Below are 27,491 nucleotides of genomic sequence, written 5' to 3' on the forward strand. Positions count from 1 at the left end.
AAAAAACAATTGCTATTTGTAGTTTCCCAAGCAGGGCCTTCATAAAAAATATTGGAAAATAACCTAAATAGTAGTTTTATCATACAGTTGGTGGGATAGAGACCTAAGAAAAATCCGGTCTATCTTTATTTCTAGTTGGTAGTTTATTTTATGGTTCTAGTTAGGGCACATGTTAAAGTGCAATAAATACACTTTGGAAATTGGATTTTGTACCGAAAATCACCTTGAAAAATTATTTCTTACTAAAATACCCTCAGATTCCAATTCCCAAGGTGTATTTATTGCACTTTAACAAAATCCTTATTCTATAGCTTGTAGGCTTCACCTAGTGTGCTTGGTGATTGGCACACCCCAAATGTTGTTTTATTATTTTTGCTAAGTTTTAATCGTACACTTTGGAATCAAATAGAAGTGTCAATGGGTCAAATTCCTAACCCTATATTGAGTTACCCAGAAAAGTACATATGATGGGGGTGTTTTCGTAAATTCATATACACATTAATGTAACAAGCATTGAGGGTATTTTTGTAATTTGAACAATTTATTTGATGAGGTTGAATGAGTTAAAATTTCTTTTAATAAGTAACCACTACAAAAAAATTGCATTATAAAATCAGTGAAGAAAATAAATGATTTTGCAATAGAAAGCATTGGTAAAGTTTTTCTTTGCAAAACATTAGCATTGCAAACTATTTGTAATGCAAATCATTTGCAAATGCATATGATTTGTAGTGTACCAAACAGGGCCATAATGTTTTTGGTCGGATCTTGAGAATGTAAATTCTCATCTGTTTGAGTAAGTGAGACTGGAATATCCAATGAAAATGGAAATGTGGATTGGATTTTGGGATGAAATTGGGAATGAGAAGTTTATGTTGGAGATGGTTTGGATAATAATTAGAATAGGGGTGAAAATATATATATACATAATCTATTAAAGAGTTTGTGAATACCTATAAGAATAACTTTTTATTTATACAGTGACAAATCATTCTAGGGTAAAAGATGAGATGTCTAATCTCTTAGGTAGCATAGGATGCCCTGGTGAAGAGAATCACTCCTGGAATCCAAGGAATCCAGGAGATTCCTTTCTTTCTTTAATAGAAAACCTTGTAACGTAAAGGTATTTGTTGTGGAAGACTAGGGATGATTGAGGTCCACATGTTCACTAGAATGAAGTTTTGATGCAAAGACCAATGCTCTAGACTATTTAGTGTGCATTAGATATCTACAGTCGTTGAAGGATTGATTACCACCATAATTGACGTGTCTCTTAAGGCCTTGGTCACTAGGATAACCTGACTCTAAAAACAGTCATCCAAGGGTGGCTTGTTAGGCTGGACACAGAATCAGGAACTAATAATGAGATTCCACACCAGTTAATTCGTTTCCCATAACCAAGGTCATAAGAACAATCGTGATTCTTCAATGCTCTTATCCATTACATTATAATTGTTTGTATTACATATTGTTGTCATTTTTTTCATGGTGATTTCTGATTTTATTCTACATGCGCGAATGATTCAACTGTTTTCAGTGTGATTAATTGTTGCATGCCATGACTATTTATTATAAATGTTTGTGATCTCCTAGGTAAGTCATTGTTACTCACCCTACTGCACAAACAGTTGCAAGCAAACCTGTGACAATTTTGAGATATATGTTTACCTCAACTTGTGTGGTTTTGTACAGTCAACCATGTATATTTTATCACAATATATGACACTACTACTTGGCATATACATACATACATATATATGTATGTATGTATGTATGTATGTATGTATGTATGTATGGGTAGCGTTCAGTTGACAATCTTAGGACGACAACGTTGGTTGACAAAATTTGTCCTATATGACTTAAAAGTTTCGGATTGGTCTGATTTTTTGTGAGGATGATCTCTACGGTGAGGAGATTGTCCTCACAAAAAATCAGCCCAATCTGAAACTTCTAACGCCATCAAAAGTGGTTTACAAAGTTGAAGAATTGGTTGATTTTTATTGTAAATTTGTAAATCACTTTTTATGGGGTTAGATGTTTCAAATTAGGTAATTTTTTGTGAGGATGGTCTCCTCACCATAGAGATCATCCTCACAAAAAATCTGCCCAATCCGAACTTTTAAGCCATATAGGACAAATTTTGTAGATTGTGGTGCTAGTTTATGTAAGCTTCTATTGTTGATTAGCTGTTTATTTGAATTTTATATTTTGTTGCTTTATATCAGAAGAATTTTAGAAGAGAAAAAACATATCAAGTCTCACAATGAGAGCTTGATATATATTTATAATTCATAATAAGAGAATGGACATAATTGCCCTTACATAGAAAGAATGGAAATAATAGAAAAAAACTGATGAAAGACAAACTAGAACTAACTATCTTAGTATTTCTAATACTCCCCCTCAAGCTGGGGCAAATATATCATATCAACTAGGCCTAGCTTGACAAGATGAAAGTTTGTTACAGAAGATCCAACAAACTTTGTAAACATATCGGACAGTTGATCTGAAAAAGGAACAAAGATTGTCTTAAGTACACCAGATCGAACTTTCTCCCTGAGAAAGTGAACATCAACCTCGATGTACTTAGTCCTTTCGTGTAGGACTGAGTCAGATGCAAGCATGATAGCAGACTTATTATCACACAACAACGAGGAGGAACCATCAGTAGGAAATCCTAAATCTGTTAGCAAAGATCAAAACCAAAGAAGTTCACATGTGCCAAGGGCCATAGCATGATACTCCACTTCTGTAGAGGAACGAGAAACCACACTTTGTTTCTTACTTTTCCACGAGATAAGATTCCCACCATAGAAGATACAAAAATCAAATGTAAATCTCCTATCTGTAAGAGAACGAGCATAATCAGCATCAGTGAAACATGACAGATGTGGCTGAGCAATAAGTGAATAAAATAAGTATAGACCAGGACGAGACTTCAAGTAGCGAAGAATAAGATACACGACATCAAGATAAGAGGTACGCAGAGCATGCATAAACTAGCTGATTACACTAACTGCAAAGGTCAAATTTGGTCTAGTGTTAGTCAGATAAATCAAACGACCTACGAGTCTCTGGCAAGATGAACGATCAGATAAAAGTTCCCCAGATTCAGCCAGAAAACGATGATTCTGATCCATTGGGGTAGAGGCAGGACGACACCCAAGCATACCAGTGTCCTGAAAAAGATCCAATGTGTATTTACATTGAGATAACGAAATACCATTTCGTGAGCGAGCTACCTCTAATCCCAAAAAGTACTTGAGGGGACCTAAGTTTTTAACCTCAAAAGTACTACCCAAATGCCTCTTAACCCTATCAATCCACTGTGTATCATTTCTAATTACTATAATATCATCCACATAGACCAAGACAATAGCATTGCAGCCATCTATTCATCGTCAAGTAAAGCAAGTATGATCAGAGTGGGAGTGGTAACAGATACAACTGTCGAGGATGAGGGAGTCTGAGCATGGAGCTGATCCCATACAATAGCTGAAATCTGTGTCTGAAGATGTTGCAAATCAATAGTACCAAGAGAAGCATGATCAACTGATATAGATTCCACAACGACAGCACGGGACTGACCCCCAGAAGATCTCAACAGGTGTGGATAGAGCTGAAAGCAGCCGGCCTTCTCATGGCCAATCTTCCCACAATGACTACACGTAAGACCACTTCCTTTACCACGCCCACGGCTCCCACAGCCTCGATTTCCAGATCCTTGAGTACGGGAGTTAGAAAAATTCGAATTGGCCGCAAGAGCCATATGATCTGTATCGGAAGCAGAGATAATGACAGAAGATTGAGTTTGAGAGGGAACAACACGACAACGACGCTCATCGCTATCAATAGTCACGAATGTCTCAAATAAGGAAGGTAAAGGCGTGGTCTTAAGGATTTGGGTCCGCAGTGCCTCAAACTCAGGGTGTAAACCCATGAGGAACTGGTATGTCTGATGTCGAGCAATCCTCTTGACCACATACCCAGCTGTCTATGTAGATAACTCAACCATAAACTTATAGTGCGAGAGCTCCTCCCAACGAGATTGAAGAAATCCAAAATAATCTGCAACACTCTGATTTTCTTGGGTAGCCTGAGCAATATCACGGTTAAGTTCATAAATCATCGAGTCATTGCGAGCATATGCATATGTCTGAGTGAGAGCTGACCACAAAGAGGAAATGGTCTCATGATACATAAACATAGTGTAAATGCGTTGCTCCATGGAATTAAATAATCATCCAAGGATGGTGCAATTATATATTTCCCATTGTTCAGATTTGGGATCAGTGAGGGGTGGTTTAGAAATAACGCCTGACAGCTAACCAGATTTTCCTCTACTCCCCAAATAAAGTCGCACAGACCGGGACCAGCTCTGAAAATTACGACCATCTAGTGGGGCATTGGTTATACGTTGAACTGAGAAATTGGCCCCAAGGGGTGTGGTAGTGTAATGACCTGAAATCCTAAAATGTATCTCGAGGAAAGAATTTTAGATCTGTGCATTGATTTAAAAGTTATCCAATCCTCGAGTTTCGCATTAGATATTTTTCTAATAGGTAAACGACACCTTAGAGACGTAATTTAAGGAAACCGATCATACCATTAGATTCGTGTCGAAAAATCATCCGAAATAGAGTATAAGTTTGTCCAATTCGGCATTCGGGAAAAACAATTCCCAAAATGACAAGTATGTCCCAACTTAAGTGATATAAATATCTAAATTCTATTAGAAAAATCAGATTTTTCTTATTCTTCTCTCCAAACAAATCTCAACCCTTTTCCTTCAATATTTGAAATTCAGATCTACGCCAAACGAGAACAATCCGAGCTTAGGCGTAAGAAGGAAAGTTGTTCCTCTCGCCAAGGGTTACGCGTGGACGCAAAGAAATCCGATTTTCGCCGGAAGAAAAGTTTGGAGATTGGCCGGGGGCGATTTTAAAGTCCGTTCAACCGTTGAAAATAGCTTAATGTAGGTTGCCTTCCCTTCTACCTTCTAGTTATGCGATAATTTCATAGAAAATCCATATGATTGTTGATAAATCGATTATTTCATTAAGTTTATACATATTTGAACAATTTGAATCATGTTTGCATGCTTATTTATGATTGGTTTTAGTTCATTTGATGTAATATAATCATTTTATAGTTAGTATAATATTTGAATCGATTTTGGTTGAGTTTCAACGAAAAATAACGAAAAATCAGCAATTCGGAAAAGTATCCGAATGTTGAGTTTGGTTCTAATTTGTTTTGTGTTGCTTACATATTGTATGTATACCTATTTCCTACATTTATTTCATTAAAAACAATTAAGTATTACTTTAAGTTCTTTAATAAATAAATAAATAATTCGTTTTCAAGTTCGACTATGAAAAATCATTTTTTCAACACTTAGTTAAATTTTCACAGATTTCAGCTTTTATGTCTTATGGTTTTATCTTTGTTTTCGAGTCTCTCGACTCAACTAAAACTATCGAATGGAATTGGCTGATGCTTTATAGATCTCGAATTACTTTAAAAGTAAAATTACTTTAATAGATATGTAGGAAATTAGATGATAGATTAATCGATTTAATCGATGGATGGATAGAGAGAACGTATGTTCTCGACTGATTGATGGGACAGTGCCTCCAGTTCTACGTAGTGGCCATGCCACGTAAAACGTGATAGATAGATAGAGGGATGAGATGGTTGATGGATGGAAATGACAGATAACTGTCACTGGAGGGCACTACCAGACTTTGTTTGTATTTTCGATTAAAAAGAAATGATATATTATATACAAAATAAATTATTTTGTTTACCAGTAAAGGTTTGTAGAAAACCCATAAAGAGGGACGCGTTGCTGTGTGTCCGGAAGCGGCGAGTCAATCTAGGATAACACTAGATGTCATATGCTCTTCGGTAGTATGGGATACCTTAGAGCATATTACAGCTTATGAAATCCGGGAATTTCTCCTACTTATTTCCTGGGGAACGTTGTGTGTAAAGGCGGTCTCTGTATAGTGTAGAGATAGGCGGGGTTCACATGCATTGCCTCTTGATAGGCTTCGACGCGAGGGGTCTCCTGGGCTAGTTAGTGATCACTATTAGTCTGTAGTCGTCAAACGGTCGACCTCACCGTTAGTTGAACTCAGTATTGGGTTCTTGGTCAACGGCCAGTCTGAGCCGGATAAATGGTCATCCAACCGTGGTATGCTAGACCGGCCACAAAATCAGATTATAACGATGGGATTCCACATCGGAGGTTAAGTTTGGAATATCGTATTGCCATAGCCGAGGCGGTTATATCGGCGTGTTCCTCTGCTCTCTTATCGATTACACCGCCGTGTTCTTATTATGTATCTTTTTCTTATTTTGTAATGATTGATAGGTGTTTTCATTTAAAAGATGAATATGTTACTTTAAATGATTGAAAATGATAGATTGAAAGTTATTATAACTGTTTCCTGAGTATGCTTAGACATTTATCGTATGTTACATTATGAAAAACTTACATTATTTAACTGTTCAACTGATTACTCGTGCATGTATGACTCGTTGTTAGAACGGCGTTCATCCTGCTGAGTAACATTCCCCTGTTACTCACCCTATCCTTCCCCTTTCAGATTATTCAACTTTTGAAGAACCGTTCTTTGAGGAGGATCAGATTGATGTCTTGCCGCCGCCATGTCTTTGAGGACTAGTAGAGGATCTTAGCGGTTTTTGGTTGTAGATAAGAAACATGGTAGTTTAGAAAATTTTGTAACCTGATGAATTATGAGATTAAAGATCTTGACTTATATCAGTGTTTGTCGATTTCTTCTGTTTACTCTAGACTCTCGTATAGATGTTAGTTAAATGTTTATTCCGCTGCGTATATTTTCCTTTCATAAGTATTATTATTTATGAATGTTCTGTCAGATTGTGTGATTGATTACCTCACACCTCGAGATTCTAACAGATGAATCATAGGGATTCGTGTTGGGATTTCGGGGCGTGACAGGTAGAGTCCTTAAGCTCGTGAGTCGTCATTGCACACTATGAACAGGAAGAAACTTTGGATTGAAGGGATATATCCCGTATTAATCCTGTACAAAGCTAAATAATCCTGTTGATTGCTGTCGGCAACACCAGAAATAGCCTCTACTGCTGTCGTGATGTTGAACCAACCAAAGTAGAGATGTCGTAGGTTACAGAAACAACTCCTGTTATTGTCGCATGTCTTCACACAGCCTTAGAAGTGTTATAGGACTGATCACCAATCACCCAACAACTGTGTGTTGTTGTCGTAGAGCAGTTTAGTCCGTGTAGAGCTGATCGAAGTGTACACAACAGTTGGCTGTTGTTGTATACTACTGTCGCAAGTCGTGTAGAACAAGATAGGAACCAATAAACTGATCGCAAGTGAGATTCAGACATGTGTAGAACCAGATAGGAACCAGTAGACTGATCGTAAGTGAGATTCAAACCTATGTAGGTCTTCTACTGTTGTCGCAAGTCACTCTAGAGCATGTAAATCTAATCACAACACAGATAGGGACCTACTGCTGTTGTGGATCAGGTCGCAGGTAAGGTTTAGGCCTGTAGATCTGATCGTAGGTGAGTTTTTAGGCTTGTAAATCTAATCACAGGTGAGGTGTAGGCTTGTAGATCTGATTGCAAGTCACTTTAGGGCATGTGGATCTGATCGCAGATGAGTTTTAGGCTTGTAGAGAGCTACTACTGCTGTCGCAGAGCACTATAGGGCATGTGGATCTGATCGGTGGTGAGATTCAGACTTATTGCTACTGTCGCAGAGAATAATATAGACCTGGAGGCTGATCACAAGTCAGATTCCAACTTGTAGATCATCTATTGCTGTTGTCGAAGAGAAGAATGGGAGCCTAAAGGCTGATTGCACCACCAATAGGGCTGATTAACGTGCACCAAACAGCTCAAGGGTTGATTGTCAGGAGAAACCCTATCGTAGGGTTAAAAAAAAAATATTTCACAACACAAATCTCTATTGTAACATGTGAAGGGCTAATAAATTCTTTATCGCAACATGAATCAAGGAAGAAAAGAGCCCTCAAAGGGGAGAAACTCCGAATGAGGCTCCTGCTAGGTTTAGTGAATTAAGGACGTTGGGGGAAGAGGAACGAAAAGGGGTTGTGTTAAGTTTTTCTTTTTGGCTCTGATACCAAGAAGAATTTTAGAAGAGAAAAAACATATCAAGCCTCATAATGAGAGCTTAATATATATTTATAATTCATAATAAGAGAATGGACATAATTGCCCTTACATAGAAAGAATGGATATAATAGAAATAAACTGATGAAAGTCAAACTAGAACTAACTATCCTAGTATTTCCAATAATATCATGGTATAATTAAATCAGTTGTGAAGTTATTTATATAACATCAACCTTTAAATATTGGGATGTGAGTCTCATACCTCGAAAACTAACACAAAATCATTGGGATTAAGGTTAAATTTTGAGGGTGTGACAGATAACACAGCCAAATTGGTAAAAATAAGAATTTAAAACCCAATCGATCAAAAAAATAAGAAATTAAAACCTCATCTAAAATTTTCATTGCAATGATTCAAGGCAGTAATTCTTACCAGAAGAAGATTGATTGAAACCACCTCCAGATGCTTATTGCCAACATTTTTCTTGGAAAGATCCGATAGAATATGGAGCACATGCTCTGAGCCAAATATATTAAATGAGCATTTTGCAGAGAGTATTCTCAGGAACTCATTAAGTGGATGCTTATCCCCTACCCTTTTTAGAAATGTATCCTGAAAATTAAACACCAGGGCTGGAAATTAAGAACCATCCGATGAAAAAGAAAAATGCAGAGTATAACACAGTTAAATTCCTAACATGCTGTCAACAGAATTTAAATACCTTCAAGAAGAATATTCCACGCAATTAGTATCACATCATGAGTACCATGTCCACAATTAAGGTGCTTCCTATCTAAAGTGAAAAAAAGTTTTTACCACAATGGCAGAAAAATAAGAATACAATTGCATCAGGGAGTAAACTGGATGAATCGACAAAGAGCACTTAACTAGGGCTGGCTTTCCAGCCTTATGACAAATGTCTAGCTTCTACCTAGCCAATTTCCTTATGAAATTTTTAATTTTCAGTTCTCACTTATCTCCTCCAACCTGACCGTTTCAAAAAAAAAAAATGCTCCTTCAGATTAGTCTTTATTAGCAACTCTTAAGGATATAAGGCTCTTTTTCTTCCTTTCCATTAATTAATGCGATTTACTCCAATAAAATCTAAATTTATTAAGGTTGACTCTAACAAATTCCTACTTAATCCAAACCTTCAATTTTTCTAAGGCCTTTAACATTTTTTTGTGTGAAACCAACCTCGAGTCCCTTCCAAAAGGAAAAGACTCGCACTAATCTGTCTCCTTTTCCTCAAAATCTAGAACTTCTAACCCTTAGCAGCAGGAATCTTCTACACGACATGCTGATCCGCTTCCAAGCATAAAATAGTTCATTATCTAGTTTTCTTCTTCAAAAATACCTAATATACAGTGCGGCAAGGACATCTTTCTAGATGCACCATAAGCGTTGGGGCGGTATCTTTACAACCCAGTTAGTAAAATCTTTATTTCTTAATGCTCCCTCACCCCAATAAAATGCCAAACTCAAATCGTCAAGATCTCAATAATTCATGTTCAAACATTGAGATCAGCTATTGTAAAAGGTCAATCTAGACAATTTGAATCATTGATCAAACATAATATTCCTGCTAAGAAGATGACGCTAGTGCAAGTGGAGGGTCAGCTCTTCGAGCTAAAGGCTCTCTGGGTCAAGAATAGAAAGAAAAAAAAAATGAGGTGTTTGAGATAGGAAGAAGGTGGGCAGCTGCGCTGCTATCGTCCAGGGAACTGGCTATTTGGTTCTCAAAGACTTAGAATGAAGTTGCTGCTACGGAGAAGTCTCTACGATCTAAATTTGTCTCGGGGAAAAGAGTGCTTCTAGCAGAGGATGATGTTAACGAACATGATCAATTTGTTTGAGTCCGTGTGTATGCAGACAAGGATTGGATCAAACCAGTGCTTATTCCTAAGGGGGAATGGGGTAATGGTTGGAAGGAAATTTCACTGGCCTTGAGGTATCTGGTGGAGCCTGAAGAGAGAATGAAGGGGCCTGTTCTTGATTGAACACCGGAGGGAGGTGGAGTTTGGGCTGAAAATAAAGTGAAGTTTGTAAAAGAGGTGGGCAGAAACCACAGCTCTGGGTTAAGTGCGGCTGAAGCCTTTGGCCCTTGGCAGTGGGCGATCATGTGTGAAGCTCCTGATCCTTTGCATAAGCTTTCTTTGTTAAAGGAGGCCTTGAGTAAGGTTTAGAGTGCTCCTGTGAAAGGAAAGTGTCTTCGATGGGGTAGCAACAAGTGTGTGTGAGTGTGAGTGTGTGTGTGTGTGTATTTGTCTGACAATGTCGCTGTTTCAAAGAGATTGCTTGCATTAATCGCCTGCAGGATACTTGGAAGGAGAAATAGGTTCATGTTGTCAACCCCAGTAATAGGGATAAGGTGTGAATGATGATGATGGTGACTAATAACTAAATAACAATATTCTAAATCAGAATTAGGGAACTTTGAAATTGGCACAAAAAGGCTAACATGTTCTCCGTTTGGTCTAACACAGCTCATTTTGTAAGCCTCAACAATCTCCCAAGTACTATCAATTCCCCTTTAGATTTAAGAAAACCTTCATAGAATCTATGTATTTGAGATGCAAATTGGATCATAAATGTGAATTCCACCGACAAGACAAGCTTCATTCGTTGGTAAGAATGAACAAAAACTTAGTTTGTTTAATAGTTTAATAAAATAAAAGTCCATCCAGGTTACTTCATTTTCTTCTCTCCACTAACAAAATAATTATAATTTGAAGAAAAATAACAAAACAATAATGTATAAATTGTAAGCAGCAGTCCAATAAAAAAACAACTGAATAATCAAATCTTCAAATATCATGTGTTACAATTGAATCCTTTGACTCATAAATGCGAATGGAAAAGAGAATAAGAATGAATTCCAACTAAAAAAACTATCAAAGTAGGAAGAAGAAAAAAACAAATAGTCAACCAGATGAAATATTACCAGTAGATACGAAAATACCATAAATACTTATAGCCTATAGGCAGCAAGAAGTACGTATCAATATTCAAACAGCTAATTATTGTTTACAAGAAAACTCTGATTGAAGTCTCTAATATAAAACAAGCAACTACAGAAACCAAAGTTATCCTCTAATATACAATGTACTTACGATTCTGGAAAGCAAATGGATGAAGCCCAGAAGTATAGGTAAACAAAAAAATGTGGGCAAAGGAAAGCAATAACTCACTCTAATGTTATGAGCCGTTACAGAATTTGTTCCCCCATCCAACAACTGTAGTAAATCCTTAAAAATGCTATTATCTTTCATTTGGTGCAATTTTTGGAAGCACTCTTCTGCTTTGGAAGGATCAACAAAGGATGCTGACATTTTCTTAAAAGAAGTTTTAATTTTCTTCTGCACTTCTTCTGAACTATTCTCCTGCATTATCAATTCAGTGCTTCACAGATCAAATAAAAAACCATAAATCATGACATGGTTCCACTGAAACCATTGTTTTACTTAAACAACCAATATACTAAGAAGAAAAGAAGATAGATAAGAATAAAAACACCAAGAAAAAGACATTTTAATCACCTAATAAAAAAGAAAGACTCATTCTAATCAAATAAGAAATGTATCATGCCAATGATCAAGTCAAGACAACATGAAAAATGTGGCTCCGCCTTGGTAGTGGCCTATTTCTCAAGAACTAGTATACCTTATTCAAGAAAAGAAGATAAAGAACGGTGCTGAGAAAGAGTCAAAAAAGGAAAATGCTTAGAAACTTAAGTGAATAACCACCAGATCAAGTATTACGTTAAGAACACCAAATATATAGAGAATACAAAATCATCTAATGCCACGTAAAATAATGCTAGAATTTTACAATTCGAAAGTAAAGAAATATAAGTTTAATAAATAACGGGTATGAAATGTGAAAGAAGTAAACAAACATAAACACGAGGCATTATAGGAATGTTCAAACAACAATGTATTCGTATTACAGTATGGCCTTATACATCATGTTTTAATTCCACAGTATCATGGACTACGGAGTTCTTGACAATTTTCAGTGAAGTGGATGTGCTACAAACACATCGGACTTGCATCATATCTAGTCCAAGACAGCAAAAGTAAATGTCAACAGCTCATTTGGATACCACCCACTGCTCTGATAAGTCAGATAGGGTTTGAAACATCAGCAAAGGGTCCATACTTCATACTTCATAGGACTCTTCCTATTATCAAACCGTGGACAACGGAAGAGGAGTAGTTGTGCATAAGTGATTGCAAATAAGAGTATTAACAAGTGGAACATGGTTTCCATCAATTCAATAAAAATATGGATCAATGATAATCTAAATGTTAAACAAATATATATTAATAATCTATATAATAAAACACAACAGTAGACCACTCCCTTTATTCCCCCTATTAAGAGGGGTTGGGATTTAATCTCAATATGAATCTCGAGGACAACTTTTAACTTTATTGTCTTTCATTTTCTATTACTTTCCAAGAATACCCTTCTAACTTTATTGTCTTTCCTTTTCTACCCCATTTCCAAGAATACCCATCTTTTTCAATAGTACCACTCCAACTTGATTATCTTTACTCTACTACCTAATGTGGAAACCAACTGATGATGAGAATTACTACAATTTTATTTCACCAGTGGCAAAATCTTCCTAGTCAAGGAGAATTGATAGGGACATCAAATCTTAAAGAGTAGATTTTAGTTTTTATTTAGATTTCTGTTTCAAGGCTTTATTTTCGTGTTTTTTTTATTTATTTTGATGTTTTATTAGCCCATCGTTTTAGTATAATATTTAGGGGTAGTTTATTAACTTTAGTTTGTACTTTATTTAAGTTTATTAGGGTTTGAAAATTAGGAGAGAAAGTTAAGAAAATTAAATTTATTTATTTGGTATTTTAGTTTGACTAGGATTCTTGATTTATTTTCTTTATATAGATTGTATTACGGTTTATTTTATTAATGAACAATCAATATTTGATGAATAAAGAATGAGTTTCTTTAATGGAGTGAAGTTAGTTCTCCACCATTCTTCGTGTGATTCCAAGATTCTATCTTTCAATCCCTTCTTCTTCTTTTTTTCTAATTTTATTTGTTTCTTTTTATTATTTTCTCTTAATTTTCTTGATTTTATTTTAATCCATTGTTCTTGATTCTTGAAACTCATTTTGTTTTACCCTTTAATCCTTCCCCACTTTCTTTAACCCTTACTTCATTAATCTCCTAAATCAAGTCTAGCATATACCCATATACCCTAAATCCCCTATTTTTCCTAAATCAAATTCCATTTTTATTGTCGCCCAAATCCTTAACCCAATCCCCAATCATATTTCCCTAAATCCCCTATTTTGCTTAAATCAAATTCCATTTTCTTATCATCCCTCATCGTCTTGCATCACTACCCATTTTCCAATAATACCCCTCCAAATTTATTGCATTTCCTCTCCTACCCCCTTAACCCCAAAGAGGATGCCCGTGCTTGTAGTCACGAGCAAACTCTAGTTTGACGTATGTAAAAACCCAAGCGAATATAAATAGTTTGTCAAAGTTTAGAAGAACAACTTTAGAAGGTTTGATTGGAATTATTGGAGACTCTAAGTGAAACCATTACTTAGTTGACTTGGCCGCATGAATTTTCGACTAAGGGCCCATCATGGGCTTGATCATGGATTGAGGACTTGGCGAAATGACCACATCATGACTATACTAGATGACTCGAGAAAATGTTCTAGATAGAAGCTCATTTGACAGACCCAAAATGACACAGATGAAGGTTCTCAATGCCTCAGAGCAATTGCGACTTTGATTAAAAGATCGTCAAGTTAAACCTCTAGTTTCAGATAACCAAAGAATTTCTTTAAGTTTGAGGTTAATATTGTGTCCAGATACATCATTTATTGGGTTTACCAAAAGGATGGACCATACCAGCACGGGCATCCTCTAGTAAACAAAATAAAGAATAAACTTGTAAAAATAAAAATAATATTGCAGTGGCGCTTATTTGACGTATGTAAGAACCCAAGCGGAAACAGATAGTTTGTCAGACTTTAGAAGCCACCCGAATTAATTCGAACTTAGGGAAATATAAAAAACATAGATATTTGCCAATATTTTACAAAATTATCTCAATAGAAACTCAACAAAGTTTATTCATCCAATGAATACTAGAAAATTTCAAGAAACCGATGGGCAAATGGAAGTTATCAACGAAGCCTAGAGAAGTTGCTTTGTTGTCTAGTTAGAGGGCATATAAAGGGCTGGGAAAATGTTCTTCCTTTAGCTGAATTTGCTCACAACTCTTCAAGAAACCGGACTATTAATACTTCTCCTTTTGAAGTGGTGTATGGTTCAAAGCCCCCTAATGTTGTTGATTTGGTTCCCTTACCTACTAACAAGAGGACGAATGCTAGGGCTGAAGATATGGCAGCATTTATGAGGATCTTCATCGCAAATCAAATTTCAAATTGAGAGTTAGAACAAAAAATAAGGAAGTTGCTGATCTTCACAAGAGGAGAGTTGTGTACAATGTAGGCAACTTAGTTTGGATGGTTTTAAGCAAAGATAGGCAGTCAGGTGGCTTATACACCAAACTTAGAGCTCACAAAGTGGGACCTTGCTAGGTATTGGAGTGCATCAATGATAATGCTTAAAAGGTGGAGCTCCCTCCACATTTAAACACATCTAATGTGTTTAATGTACAACATTTGTTGCCCTATTATGTCGGCTAACTCGTGGTACAGTTCTTTTAAGGATGGGACAATGATGCAGTCCAAGTTAGTCAGTATTGTTAGTTTCTCTTTAGTTTTCTTTTGTTGCTTTAAGTGTTCACGTAAGAGTAGTGTAGTCCTTTCACTTGGGCTGTTATGTTTCTGTTTTGTCTATAAATAAACCATCAAATATAGTTCTAAATCAATTTTTAGTTGAATGAAATAGATTCGAGAGAGAGTTTTCTCTTCCAACTTAACTTCTCAACTTCTCTTGAAGTTTTCACACAAATTAGTCTAAATTTTCAGATCTGATTGCATCAAACATCTTCATTTCTACAACACTCAATCCATTAACATGATATTTCTTGACTGCCCAACACTCAGCTCTGCAGAGGATAGCTAGTCTTACTATCATCTTATAAAAGTTTTTGGGTTGCGCTCCGAGTTTCTATTTAGAAAAAAAAATTCTAATTCTTTTTTTACGTATCTCATAAAGAAAATAAAAATTAATAAATAAATTTTATTTTTCTATAAGAAGCCCATAACGCAACTAAGATTAAGGGTAGTAACTATTTGCCAAAGATGGCCCCACTCTTCCCAAAACCACTATAAGGTTCCCAATGAACATCATGTCTATGGCTCTTAACTTTTTGACAGTCAAACCTCCAAGTCTCTTATGTTTATGCAACAAATTTGGATTTAGTAAATGCAGCTCCTTCGAACTGCGTTAGTGCTTCATGACCTCTCTTTGAGGCCTTGTATGGAGACTAAGTAAACCAAATTATCCTCCTCCCCCCAAAGATGAGAAATTTCTTCCAAGCCTCCAATCTAAGTTTGAATCTTAAAATAATTGAATCCAAATGCTTTTCAATCTCCGAACACAAGATATTCTTTGTCAAAATCCTCAAAAATATTATCATCCCACTAAATCCCAAATCTTTCTCAAAGTTAATGCGAAGCTCAAAAACTGCCTCATACACGCAAAAAAAACAATATTGTAATCGAAGAACTAGAAATGAGAAACCATCATCCTGTCAACCCCCACACTAAAACCTTCAACAAGCACATGACCTTAAATTTTCTCATAAGTTCGTTAAGAGCTACCATGACAATGATAAAAGGAAAGGGGAAAATGATTCACCTTGCCTCCTAATATTCTTTCAAACTTCAAAGAGTTCATTAAATTAAAACCTCTGGAATAGCACCTAATATTTGACCAAACTAAAAGTTAGTTGATAAGTGAAGATTTTATCATCATTTTTATCTTATTTTTTGATAATTGTGCTTTTATTCAAAAAAAACAGGTGGTCAAGATGACCAACCTTGATTACAAGGAAATTGATTTTTTATTACAAAGAACATAGTGACCGCCATCTAAAAATAAAATCTTCAAAAAATACACTATTAAACTCCATACTAAGCTTAGACCAAAAATACATCAATCCCAAAATATCTAAGATCAGATTTTGAACTGATTGCTCCTTCCCTAGGAAAATTCTCGAATTTCTTTCCTGCCAAATTTCCCAACAAATTGCAAAGGGAAGAATTGACCACATGTTTTTTTCTTTTAGAGAACACATTTAAGAGACACTCGTGGAAGAGAGAAAAAACTGATCTTGGAAGAACACAACGAACTTGGAACAAGACAAGGAAATGAGATCATATCTCTTAAGAAAATGGGCAGTGAATTAAAAGATGACTTGCTGACTCCCCATTTCCTTGCAAAGGAAACAAAAAGTACCTTATCTAGTATTAGCAATGAAAGTATTGTTTTTCCATTAAATTATATTTACCATCACATCTATAGTTGAAGCATTGTTGTTTGTACATGACGATAACATGAATCGTATGACCAAAAAAAAAAAAAAAAAACTTTGTCTGTGTTGTTTGATGAGGATGTGGTGTTGATTGATGAGACCATAAACAGGTTAAAGGCAAAACTAAACCAGGAATGATGGCCTAAAACAACAAGATCATAAAATAAGTAGGTCCAAGGAAGAGTATAAAGGGTGCAATTTTACTACAAACTAGGAAAACACAAAAGATTAGGTGCCAGTTAAGATCAATGCAGGAGATTACCAAAGTGACCATTTCCGTAATCCATAGCGAATTATCCATAAGGACAGACTTAAGTGAATGTAGCCCATGAAAGTTTAGAGCAGGGTGGCTAAAATGGAAATGCGCTTCGAGAGTGTTATTTGATTAATACATAACAATCAACTAAAGAGAAAATTTTATGAGAAAGCACTAAAACAGGCAGTGCTTTGTGGAGTGGAATGTTATGCGAGCAAACAATAACAAGCTCAAATAATAAGTAGTCAAGATGAGGATGTTGATATGCATGTGGGAGAAGGCTACAAAACACAATCATAAGCAAGTGCATCCAAAGAATCAAGGAGTAGCACTAAATAGGTAAGAAAATAAGAGTATGAAGATGGCATGATCATATACAACTAAGACCAAATACCTTTTCTTCTTTTCGGAGAGCCAAATAAACTTGCATCTCCATCTGCAACCTAGGAAGAAACAAAATTTATAAAGAAACAAGAATTGTATATTTATATAATAAAACACAACTGAGTTGGTACAGTTGTGAGACACAAACCTTTGTGTGGGACCCACTTTAACCATTTTATTGTTTTTTCTCTTTACCCCCTTAACTTTATTTTCACTCCTCTTAACTTTATTATATTTCCTCTTTCACCCGTTTTAACCTATTTTATTGTTTTTCATTTTATACCCCTTTAACCTCAAAATTCTTTACTAATACCCTTCCAACTTTATTTTTTTCACTTTTATGCCCTTTTAACCCTCCAATCAAGCTATAATTTTGTAGGACCCACTTTATTTCTTTTACACTTCACCTCCTAGAACTTTACTATGTTTCCTCTTTAACCCACTTTATTATTTTCATCTTTTACCCATTTAACCTTAAAAAATGTCAATAATACCCCAAACCAACTAAATTTGGGTCGTTTTCGAGTCATGTTCACAAATTGTATTAAAATTGCCACCACCTACTCCAACTTTATTTTTTTCGCTTTTACCCCCCTTAACCGGAGAGAGGATGCCCGTGCCGTAGGCACGGGTGAACGCTAGTCAATAAATATAGTAGCAGCTAAGGATCAATACCTTCCTTTCTGAGATAAGATGGAATTTAATGCCTTCTTATGAGCAATAGTGAAAAATGAAAAGATGGAGATCCAGTGTTTTGTCCTCTCCTCTACAGAAAGAGAATCTGGAAACAGATCCTCTGCAAGAACGAGCTCCATGTTCTGCGGCCTGAGAAATTGACAAACGTATCATAACATCCTAGCATTGATGCATCACTTTAAGTAGGTTTGACCTATCATAAGAAGTGGATATAACCAGACCTGAACTCCTTACAATCTTTATCGTAGCAGAGCATCAAAATTCTACATGGAATCTGCTCGAAATGCTCACTAAGTGTAATGAGACCTTCAGAGCACTTAGTGCAATAAACCTGATACAATTCCAGCAACTTCTGCATGGCATTCTTTCTAACCAAAACCTAAGGACAATGCAGAACACCTCAAAAATCAGCTTCAAATGGTTTTGTTCATAATCTAGGGAAGATAATAAGAATCAAAAAGCAAAGGCACCTTCTTATCTCGTAGACGTTCTGCAGCTCGCAATATTAATTCAGATGGAATGCATTTTAGATTGGACTTTGCCAAATCACAGACTACAATCACTGCCTGTGTTCTGACTTTATCATCAAAATCCAAGAGCCGTCCTTCAAGGGCAGCTGCCACAATTTCACAAGACATCATCAACACATTAGAGATGTTGACCAGAATGAGAACACTTAAAAGTAGGAAAAAACAAATTTAACTGCCGAATGGCTTACCAAGAACCTCAAGTGATTCTGTCCCAGAGGGACTGGACATGTAGTAAGCTTTAGCACATTGTAAAGCACTAATTCTAACTTCTGCAGACTTGTCAGAGAATCTTTTCAAAAACTCTACAAAGAGTTGACGGTATTCATGTGCAACATGGCATCCAGGCAGTGCAAAAAGCTTTCCAAGTAAATTAACAGCTTTTATTCGAACATCAACTTGATCAGTCTGCCAATGGAATAAGAGAGCTACTTAGATACGAATAACAATCGATACAGATAAAACCAGAACACACAAGATTTGCAAAAGAAACAAAATCAGATCCATGGAAACCATGATTTCAAATATCATATCGATCACATGTTTCAGTTAACGAAAAAACTGATATGGTATCGGTCGATACATTCATGAAACATTCAATGTTGTGAGGTCAATGTTTCGTATCGGTCTTGACTGAGACCAATACGTATCAACCGATACATTCCGATATTTTAAACCATGACGGTAAATGCATGCCAGTAAATAAGACTAATAAACAACTTAATTTTAAAAAATGGAAAAGGGCCACATACTAGTAATTCATGTGTCAAGTTTGGGATGGCAGCGAGAAGCATTTGAGGAGCACACTGGAAAATCTCATAAATAATTTCATGGTAAAATTCTTTGAGCTCACTCCCTACAGCATCTCTATCCAAAATGCAAGATGTTAAAAATCCTCGGACAAAGGGTTCAAGCTTTTCGGTGGAATGTTGAATGATGGAAACAGCAAGGCTAAAAGAAGCAGTAGTTGCACCCTGAGAATTAAGAGGTCAGATGTTAGACAAGGGGCATAGAAAATAGCATAAAAGCATTCTATTTGTTATAGGATATATATAAAAGCACATTTTAGTCAATTTAAAAGTCAAGGTGATGCCATAAGAAATGAATAAAAATCCATTCACAATCCTCGGAGCCTTATCCCAACTAGTGATAGTGCAGCATGAATTAATTTTGATCAAAGATATTCCCCATAAACAACCCAAATATAAAGTACTAATAAAAAAGCCAAAAAACAACAACTTGATATGGGGCATCAGCTTTAACAATATATGCACATGCAAAGCTTTATCCCAAAGATAAACTAAACTAAAGTTATACACATCCATATATACATATATAGGAATATTTTGACACACGCTCATGGGGCCCATATGAGATGATTCAAGGACTCATTGTTAGGAAGATAAAAGAAAAATCAACACTTTCTATAGGTAAACCAGAAATTTAATTAAAAAGGAGGTCGAGATGACCAACCACACTTACAAGGATTTTGATCCCAAATCTATGGTATTACCACCCACAGAAATTACCAACTTATAAAGTTGACATAAATTCACATTATTATTATTATTTTCCAGGTAAAAGAGAAATATTAAGAAAGAAGGGCGATCGAGGTGAACAACCAAATAAAATTACAAAACAAACTATGGCAAGCTAATATTATAAACCCTGCTCTCATCCTCCTATAAAATCAACAAAAAACACTCCCCTAAACTCTTTAAACACCTTACACCAAAATAACCGGAAAAAAACACACACACACATACACGCAAAATAGACATGATAATATCCTGCAAGGAATGCTCGTTGAACTTGAAGATCCTACCATTCCTTGCCTTTGCCATAACCCCAAACAGATTGTAAAAGTGCAATACTCCATAATAGTCTCTTAGGAACAAAAAAACAACCCCCTATTGTAACTAGCTCTGAAGCAAATCCTAGACCAATAATTGGAAACACCCAATATCCCAAAGAGAACAAAATATGTCACCAAATCTTCTAGGCTAGAGAACAATGAACCAGAATGCAATCAACCGACTTCACACAATCCTTGCAAATATAGTAAACATTAGAACCTGAAAAACCTCTTTTAATTAACTAATCTTTGGTGAGAATTTTGCTTACCCGGAAACATGAAAAACTAGACTTTTGAGGGTACCTTGGAACCCTAAAATGCCATTGGTGGAAATGGATGGAGACTTGCACGGTCCATTGAATGGTAGAAGGATCTAACCACAAAAAAATCACTCATCACGAAGTCCCTCCATAACACCATTATCCTCACGATCAACCCACAGTGACAGCAAATCAACACAATTAATCAATCTCACAACATTGTCAACCTCCCAATCATAAAAAGATCTTTTGAAACCAAGATCCGACAACACTTCATTACCCGCTCTACTCATGAAGGATGAAACCAGTTGCCTTTTATTTTGAGAATTTACATACGATTCCATGAACTGCTCATATAGGAGAGCTTCCCACACTAGCGATCCACCTAGAATCAGACCATGTTCTCCCTACAGATCTTAAAACCCACTTTTTTATAGGTATAGGGTTAGTTGTTAGCAAATGAAGTTGGGCTCAAGGGGATTTGAACCAAGGACACGGGAACAACACTCCACACGTCTTACCACTTAGCTAAATTGGCACTTCAAAACTCACTTTCTTTTTTAACACCAGAAGGACCTTCAACATCCCTTTCCAAACGATACACCTAGTCACCTTCACATCAAATCAGGGTCTTAAAAAAAGTTAATGTGATGAGAATCACATTTCCATTCTCTGATCAGTTTCAGTCACTTGGATAGTTGACCCAGTCAAGAAAATTATCTTGAGAATGCTAAAGACTAATATTATAACTCGTGAAAATCTTAAGTCCTCATATTAGATGAATATTTTACACAAATTGAATGGAGGAATAAGATGCATCTAGATGATGATGATTGGATGAATATTTTATTTGCAACCAAATCAGATAATTGCAGTGGAATCTGTAGTACCTAAGCCATGTGATATCTCATTGCATTCAAATTCATTTCGCACCAGATGATGGTGCTAGCAACCATTGTAAGTAGCCACCCCGCTCCCCCCCCCCCCCCCCCCCAGCCAAGTAATAGATATATCTTCAATTTGTTGGTGCTACCAGAAAATGTCAACGGAACAACATGGACATCATAAAAAAGATGCCAAACAGTACAAGTTATGAGATTCACAGTTCAAGTAGCATTATTGGATAACCCTATCATGTTCAGATTACACATACTTAATGTTTCTTTTTCGTGGGTGGAACCTTTTCCTTTCATATCCCTTTACCAGTATCGGAACATAGATATTGGTTTACTGGAATAAACAGGGCGTGTAACGTTTCCAAATTAGAGGGCAAAACAAGATGTATAACAATAATTTAGCACCAACGGCATACCTTTTCCTCCCTCAAAAGATTTCGCAAAATCACATCCAATAGTGGTTGAGAAACTTTCTCCTCTAGAATAAGAGTCATAATAGCCAACATCGCCTGAAATAAACTTTGTTGGTGATGTTCTCTAGAAAGCAACAATCATATTACCATTAGTAATTCCAACATATCCTCGCATGAGGAAAAATATATGCTGTATCCAAATGAAAAGTGGAAATGATAAAATAAAAATAAAAAATTATGAACAACAGATGAAACAATAATGCAAGAACAAAAAAGATAAGCGCATTGCAGGAAACAGCTATTAGGATGAAGATCCCAAAAAAAAAAATGACCTACCATGCTTTCCTATATCTATAAAATAAGTTTACAAATTTTGAACTCTGCCACAAACTCAAAGGATGCCCAAAAGCTATCAATAGTGTTGACAATTCTTAAAAAAATAAAGATCAACTTACGTATGTGTAACTAGTTTGAGTAGGCTAAAGTTGATGAAGCCACATCGAAGGGGTTCACCTGTTGCGTTAGCTCATTAATCGTTGACTTGCTGGATAATTTGACTGCGCTAGAGATTGGCTAGTTGACTTCACTTAATAGATAATAGTGGTTGTAGGCATGGTTTAAAATGTCATTTCGACTTAATGTTTCAATTTCTTGAGAATCTGAAACATTCGAAACGTACAATACCTTAAAATAAAGTTTTAAGATAAGTCTTACATAGAAGACTGTAGTCAAGGGCATTTGATCAGTTTGAAAATACAGGACATATCAAATATTTACCAAAAATAATGTGTTTTTCAACTAAATAACCCAGTCTTCTATAGAAGACTAAGGTCAAGGGCATCCATCGGTTTTTTTTTTTTTTTTTTGCAATCAAAGTCTGAAGTTCAGACTGAACTTTGATGTTTCAAAAACAAAAAAAGAGAAGAAGGAAGAACCGAAGAAGAAGATCTTCATTCACTCAACCAGATCCAGGTACCTCTTTCCAGAGAAATTGCCATTTTTTTTGGTATGTTTCAATTTTGGGTTGTTTCATCTCGTAATGTTGAAAAAAGCAAAATGTTTCATACAAAACGAAACGACATGGTTGTAGGTTCCATGGTAGTGGTAATGAGGGAAGATATCCGAGACAAACCCAAGAACTTCAGTCGCTCGCAAGAACTTTGTGGACTTCTTCAGAAGCCAAATCTGTATTTGCAACCTTGCCTACTGCTACTCTCGATCACATGTGCGTATTTCTCAAGAATGCCAATGATTTATCAAGTCATCAAACTTATAATAACATAAATTCCAATCCCCTTTAACCAATTCAAGTACCCATGCCTTGTACATGAATGCAACTAACCCGTTTAAAATTGCCTCGCTTGAACTGAATTCTCCAATCAATCAGAATCTAGAATTTCAGTTTTTTAAAAGTCCTACTTTGGCTTTTCTATTTAAATTCCTCTAATCTCCTAGGGTTCCAAGGTCATTGAGAAACACTAAAAATATTGTTTAACTCTCTGGAAAGTCAAACTTGAAAATCATATTTCCAAATCATGTGTGAGAAATCAAATCAATCAACCAATAAACAAAACATTGTTTGATCGTGCTCATGGAAACAAGTGTTGTCGTTGATCCGATAAGTGTTGCAGTTCGTGGAGAGGAATCAAGACGTTGATAGATCGTGGAATCGAATCTAATCAGTCGGCCTTGAGCCTAGTAACTTTTGTAATCTCAATTTGACTGTATTGCATTGATTTACCTGGACTAGGTCCCATCGTTTTTTCCTTCTTGAGTTTTCCACCTAAAATCTTGTGTATTATGGTTGCAAGTTTTTGTCTGATTGATCTTCCACCAAGTAAGTTAATTAGTTAAATTAGATTACATAAGCACCGGGTGGAAATTTTCAATAGTAACAGCAATGCCAGTAGAATGATGTAAATGGGTAGCATGCACGAGGCATTTAATATGGAGAGTTTCTATTGCCACACCAACTTTTACTAAGAGCATCCCAAGATGTGTGGCAATTCTTTGTGGTTATACATGTGAATTGGTGTGCTATTAGTAAGAAGTGGCATGGCAATAGAATCTCTGTTAATATTACAATGATTGTTGACATCTAAATCCAAGAAGTGTTAGCATTACCTCACAATAGAAAAGAAAACATTGAACATTTCCAAAATTAGATCGTCACAGCCAATGTCCAGCATAAGCAAACAACATTTGAGTCTAGCAACTGTCTCCAAGATTTTAACCCTCCTTGCAAAATATGGGCTTGTTGTATCAGCTAGTTCGGCAAACATACTGATTATAAGTTTAAAAATGTCCTGCAAAACATACAAAAAGATTCAGACAAAATCTTCAAATGTGTAGGCGACCAGAGCAACACTTTACCAACAAAGTTACACATTACCCTTAATATTTCATCACTGTAAGGTGGATCAGGTGCAAGGACCCGAATGATTTGACAGAAACAGCTCGCCACCAGAACTCTCACATCTTTATCTTTGTGCTGGAGTAATTTATGCTGAATAAGAGAATCTCCTAAGGGTTCTATTGAATTTTTTAGAGACGAAGACTGGCTTAAGGCCGGAAAAGCATCTTCGGCTTTCTGAGAATTTAAAAACACAAAATAAACTTAGCGATATAGAATACTAAAAAACAAACAAATGTTACTCAAAATACATGAACATCGTGATATATCCGAAATTTGTTATTCAAAATACATAAACATTGTGATATATTTGAAACTTATTAACACGTAAACTCTCAAAGTCACTAGCTTTGAAACCTAGAGTGTAAAAACCAAAAATCTCGGTAAACAATCGACCATCGATACAGTTATACCTAAAATTTGTGAAAGATTCCAGATAATGCCTAGAAGGAATTAAAACATCCGACATACAAGATACATCGTAGATCAGTATCACATTTTACGAACATCAAACTGAAAAGAACATTGTACAAGAAAGTGAAGGATAGAATTTACTTCCCATTATGCTTGTTTACGTTTCTATAGAGCAGAGTTCTTATTGTGACCATTTTATTAGGTTATTTAGTTCCAAAAAAGTTAAAGACAATTAAATATTCCTTCGCCAGTGCTATGTACTTGATAGAATCAAATAGAAGCTCAAACCAGCTCAAACAAGAGATCAAGTTATTCTTCTATTCAATACTGAAAAAAATTAAAATTACAAATTAGGAACGGGAAATTGAAGTGATAGGTGAAATAATTCTCCGATAAAATACCATGGACAACATTATCGCCTCCATGCATGAAAGATTTTTTTGGGCAAATTGGCATAAGATAATTCTCCAATTAAATACCATTGAGAACAAAAACACAACCGCCTCCATGCATGTGAGATGACACTTCATGGTATCTGAGATGACAAACCCAAAAAATGCCTAAATAGGGTTTACCCATGGTGTGGACTAGGGTACGATAACAGCGTAACTAGATCAGATGGGCAATATAGATTAGCCACGTAAGCCCTAATTCTCAGATCAACATCAAAAAAAAAAAAAAAACCTCACTAGATCACAGTTCTTCAAAGAGAAACAGAGAAATGAAACGAATACTAACGATTTCATACAAGATTAAACAATTGTTGCAGAGGATGATCCAAATCTGTGAAAAAATAATAGAGAGAGAGAGAGAGATCTGTGTGATGTTGGTTTGCTTACTCTGAGCAATTTCACGAGAGAATCTTTGTTAAAGCGAGTTTGCTGGGAGAGACGCTTGCCTACATCAGCTATAACTTTCGCTGCAACTGCTTCTTTATCTGTCGCCATGAAAATTTTCTAGGGTTTCTCAGCTATAACTTTCGCTGCGACTTCGTTTTTCTAGGGTTTATGATAGTTAACATTAATAGGGGTTTTAGTAACTTTGCTCAACTGGACAAGAGGCTGAATAGAGAGAGAGAGAGAGAGAGATTGTGTGAGATACAGAGAGAGCTTTGATTGGTGTCGCTCCCGCCCTTGGTTCGCGCGCGGGAGCGTGTGACAAAACCTTCTTGGCACGTGACAACGCTTGAGTGCTGTTCCGAAAGCCGAAGTATGTTACCTGGTTCATCGGTCGCTAGTTCGAATTCCGGTTCGTGGTTCATGGTTCGCCACTTCGTATGGTTTGGTAGATATAATTCGTTTCTTGGTCAGCTTTCACTCGCTAGATCGGTTCGCTTGTGAATATAATATTCACCATCTCTATCTTTATCTCTACCTCCTTAAAAATCAAATTGTTTTTCTTATATTTTTTTAAATTAAATTTATTTTTTTATTTTATTAAAATATTAAAAATAAATTTAATTTCTTAGATAGATAAATTCTCAAATAATTATCAAAATTTTCAAAAATATCGAAAGTATTACATGTGTTGACACAACAATCGTGTAATATTGACAAAATGTTATCAAATTGTCAATATTAATAAAACTTTTTAAAAACGAAAAACTTTTGCACTTATTTAGAGGTTTACCCTTCTTAGATCTCCACTCCATATTGTTTACCCCACAAATCTATTTACTACAATTTTTTTTTTTAAACTCCCTTGGAGTTGACAACTCCAAGGGAACCTTACTTTATCAAGTTTGTTACTCAACAAATCTTGGAATGGGGTTCCACGTCATAAAATTCAAATTGATGATGTTGATTTGTTGAGTAATGTTGGAGTGACCTCAGTGGGGGACACACAGGGGAAATCTTGACGTGGTGGGGCGCGCATGCACATATATGTGTTTCTCCGAGATACAAGTAAAATGCATTTATGGACATACGCATGTCACCACGTCAAGATGTCCCCCGTGTGTCCCCCACTAAGTCACTCTAGCACGAAACTATTTTGTTACTTAACCAACCTTGGAATGTAATCCTAACTGCACCAATTTGTCGCATCCAAAAACAAGGTCAAATGCCACAGGGATACTAAAGAAAAGATTCAAAAAACTTTGAAAAGAATATAACAGAAGTTAATTTTCATTGTTCAATTTTAGTTTTAAATTTTGGAATTTGATAGCCATCCATTTTCAACACCTTCGATAATGCTCAATTTTTGAATTTTGAATTTTGAATTTTTTTTTCTTTTGAAATTAAGCTTAATTGTGAAATCTAAAAGGTTGTGGTCTTGGATTTTCAATTTGATCATCCATGTGGTCCAACGACCCCTAGTAAGATTTGAAATCTGAAGTTAATCATGCTAGCTTGATTAACAAGTCACAGGTTTGTTCTGTAACAAACTTGATAAAGCAAGGGAGTTTTTGTAGTAAAATGGCAACAAATGTAGAGCTATCCATTTACAACACTACGTCAAGTTCAAAATATATTTTTTTTTAATCTAAGTTTAATTGTGAAATCTATAAGACCTTGGTGTTGGATTTCCATTTTGATAATTCATGTGGGCCAACCACCCATAGTAAGATTTGAAATCTTAAGTTAGTGAAATTTGTAGTAAACTTGCAACATATGTAGTCATCCATTTTCAACACCTTCATTGGGCTCAAAAATGTTTTTATTTAATTTTTTTTTCTTCTTTTGAATCTAATTTTAATTGTGAAATCTAGAAG

At 35.7% G+C, this 27,491-nt stretch overlaps 1 protein-coding gene across 5 annotated transcripts in view; it reads right to left on the minus strand.

Moving 5' to 3' along the window:
• LOC147406427 (ARM repeat superfamily protein) overlaps positions 1 to 26,007 on the minus strand; it is an 82,235-nt gene extending 56,228 nt beyond the window's left edge. For 2 of the 5 annotated variants that reach the window (XM_086434462.1, XM_086434461.1), the window contains exons 1-12: positions 25,618 to 26,006; positions 24,344 to 24,541; positions 24,076 to 24,257; positions 21,955 to 22,075; positions 19,280 to 19,501; positions 18,719 to 18,935; positions 18,471 to 18,616; positions 18,222 to 18,379; positions 17,980 to 18,129; positions 17,315 to 17,356; positions 11,353 to 11,563; positions 8,594 to 8,773 (exon numbers count right to left, since the gene is read on the minus strand). In XM_086434462.1, the coding sequence (XP_086290588.1) occupies positions 8,594 to 8,773; positions 11,353 to 11,563; positions 17,315 to 17,356; positions 17,980 to 18,129; positions 18,222 to 18,379; positions 18,471 to 18,616; positions 18,719 to 18,935; positions 19,280 to 19,501; positions 21,955 to 22,075; positions 24,076 to 24,257; positions 24,344 to 24,541; positions 25,618 to 25,725 (1,935 nt within the window). In that variant the 5' untranslated portion in view covers positions 25,726 to 26,006. Of the gene's footprint in view, positions 1 to 8,593; positions 8,774 to 11,352; positions 11,564 to 17,314; positions 17,364 to 17,979; positions 18,130 to 18,221; positions 18,380 to 18,470; positions 18,617 to 18,718; positions 18,936 to 19,279; positions 19,502 to 21,954; positions 22,076 to 24,075; positions 24,258 to 24,343; positions 24,542 to 25,617 lie in introns of all 5 variants that reach the window. The other 3 variants (XM_086434463.1, XM_086434460.1, XM_086434464.1) reach the window with 3 other exon arrangements.
• Between the last annotated feature and the right edge of the window lie 1,484 nt (positions 26,008 to 27,491).

The sequence above is a fragment of the Akebia trifoliata genome, chromosome 3 (genome assembly GCF_017979445.1).
Source record: "Akebia trifoliata isolate Shusen 1 chromosome 3, ASM1797944v1, whole genome shotgun sequence".
In the NCBI taxonomy this organism is placed as follows: Eukaryota; Viridiplantae; Streptophyta; class Magnoliopsida; order Ranunculales; family Lardizabalaceae; genus Akebia; species Akebia trifoliata.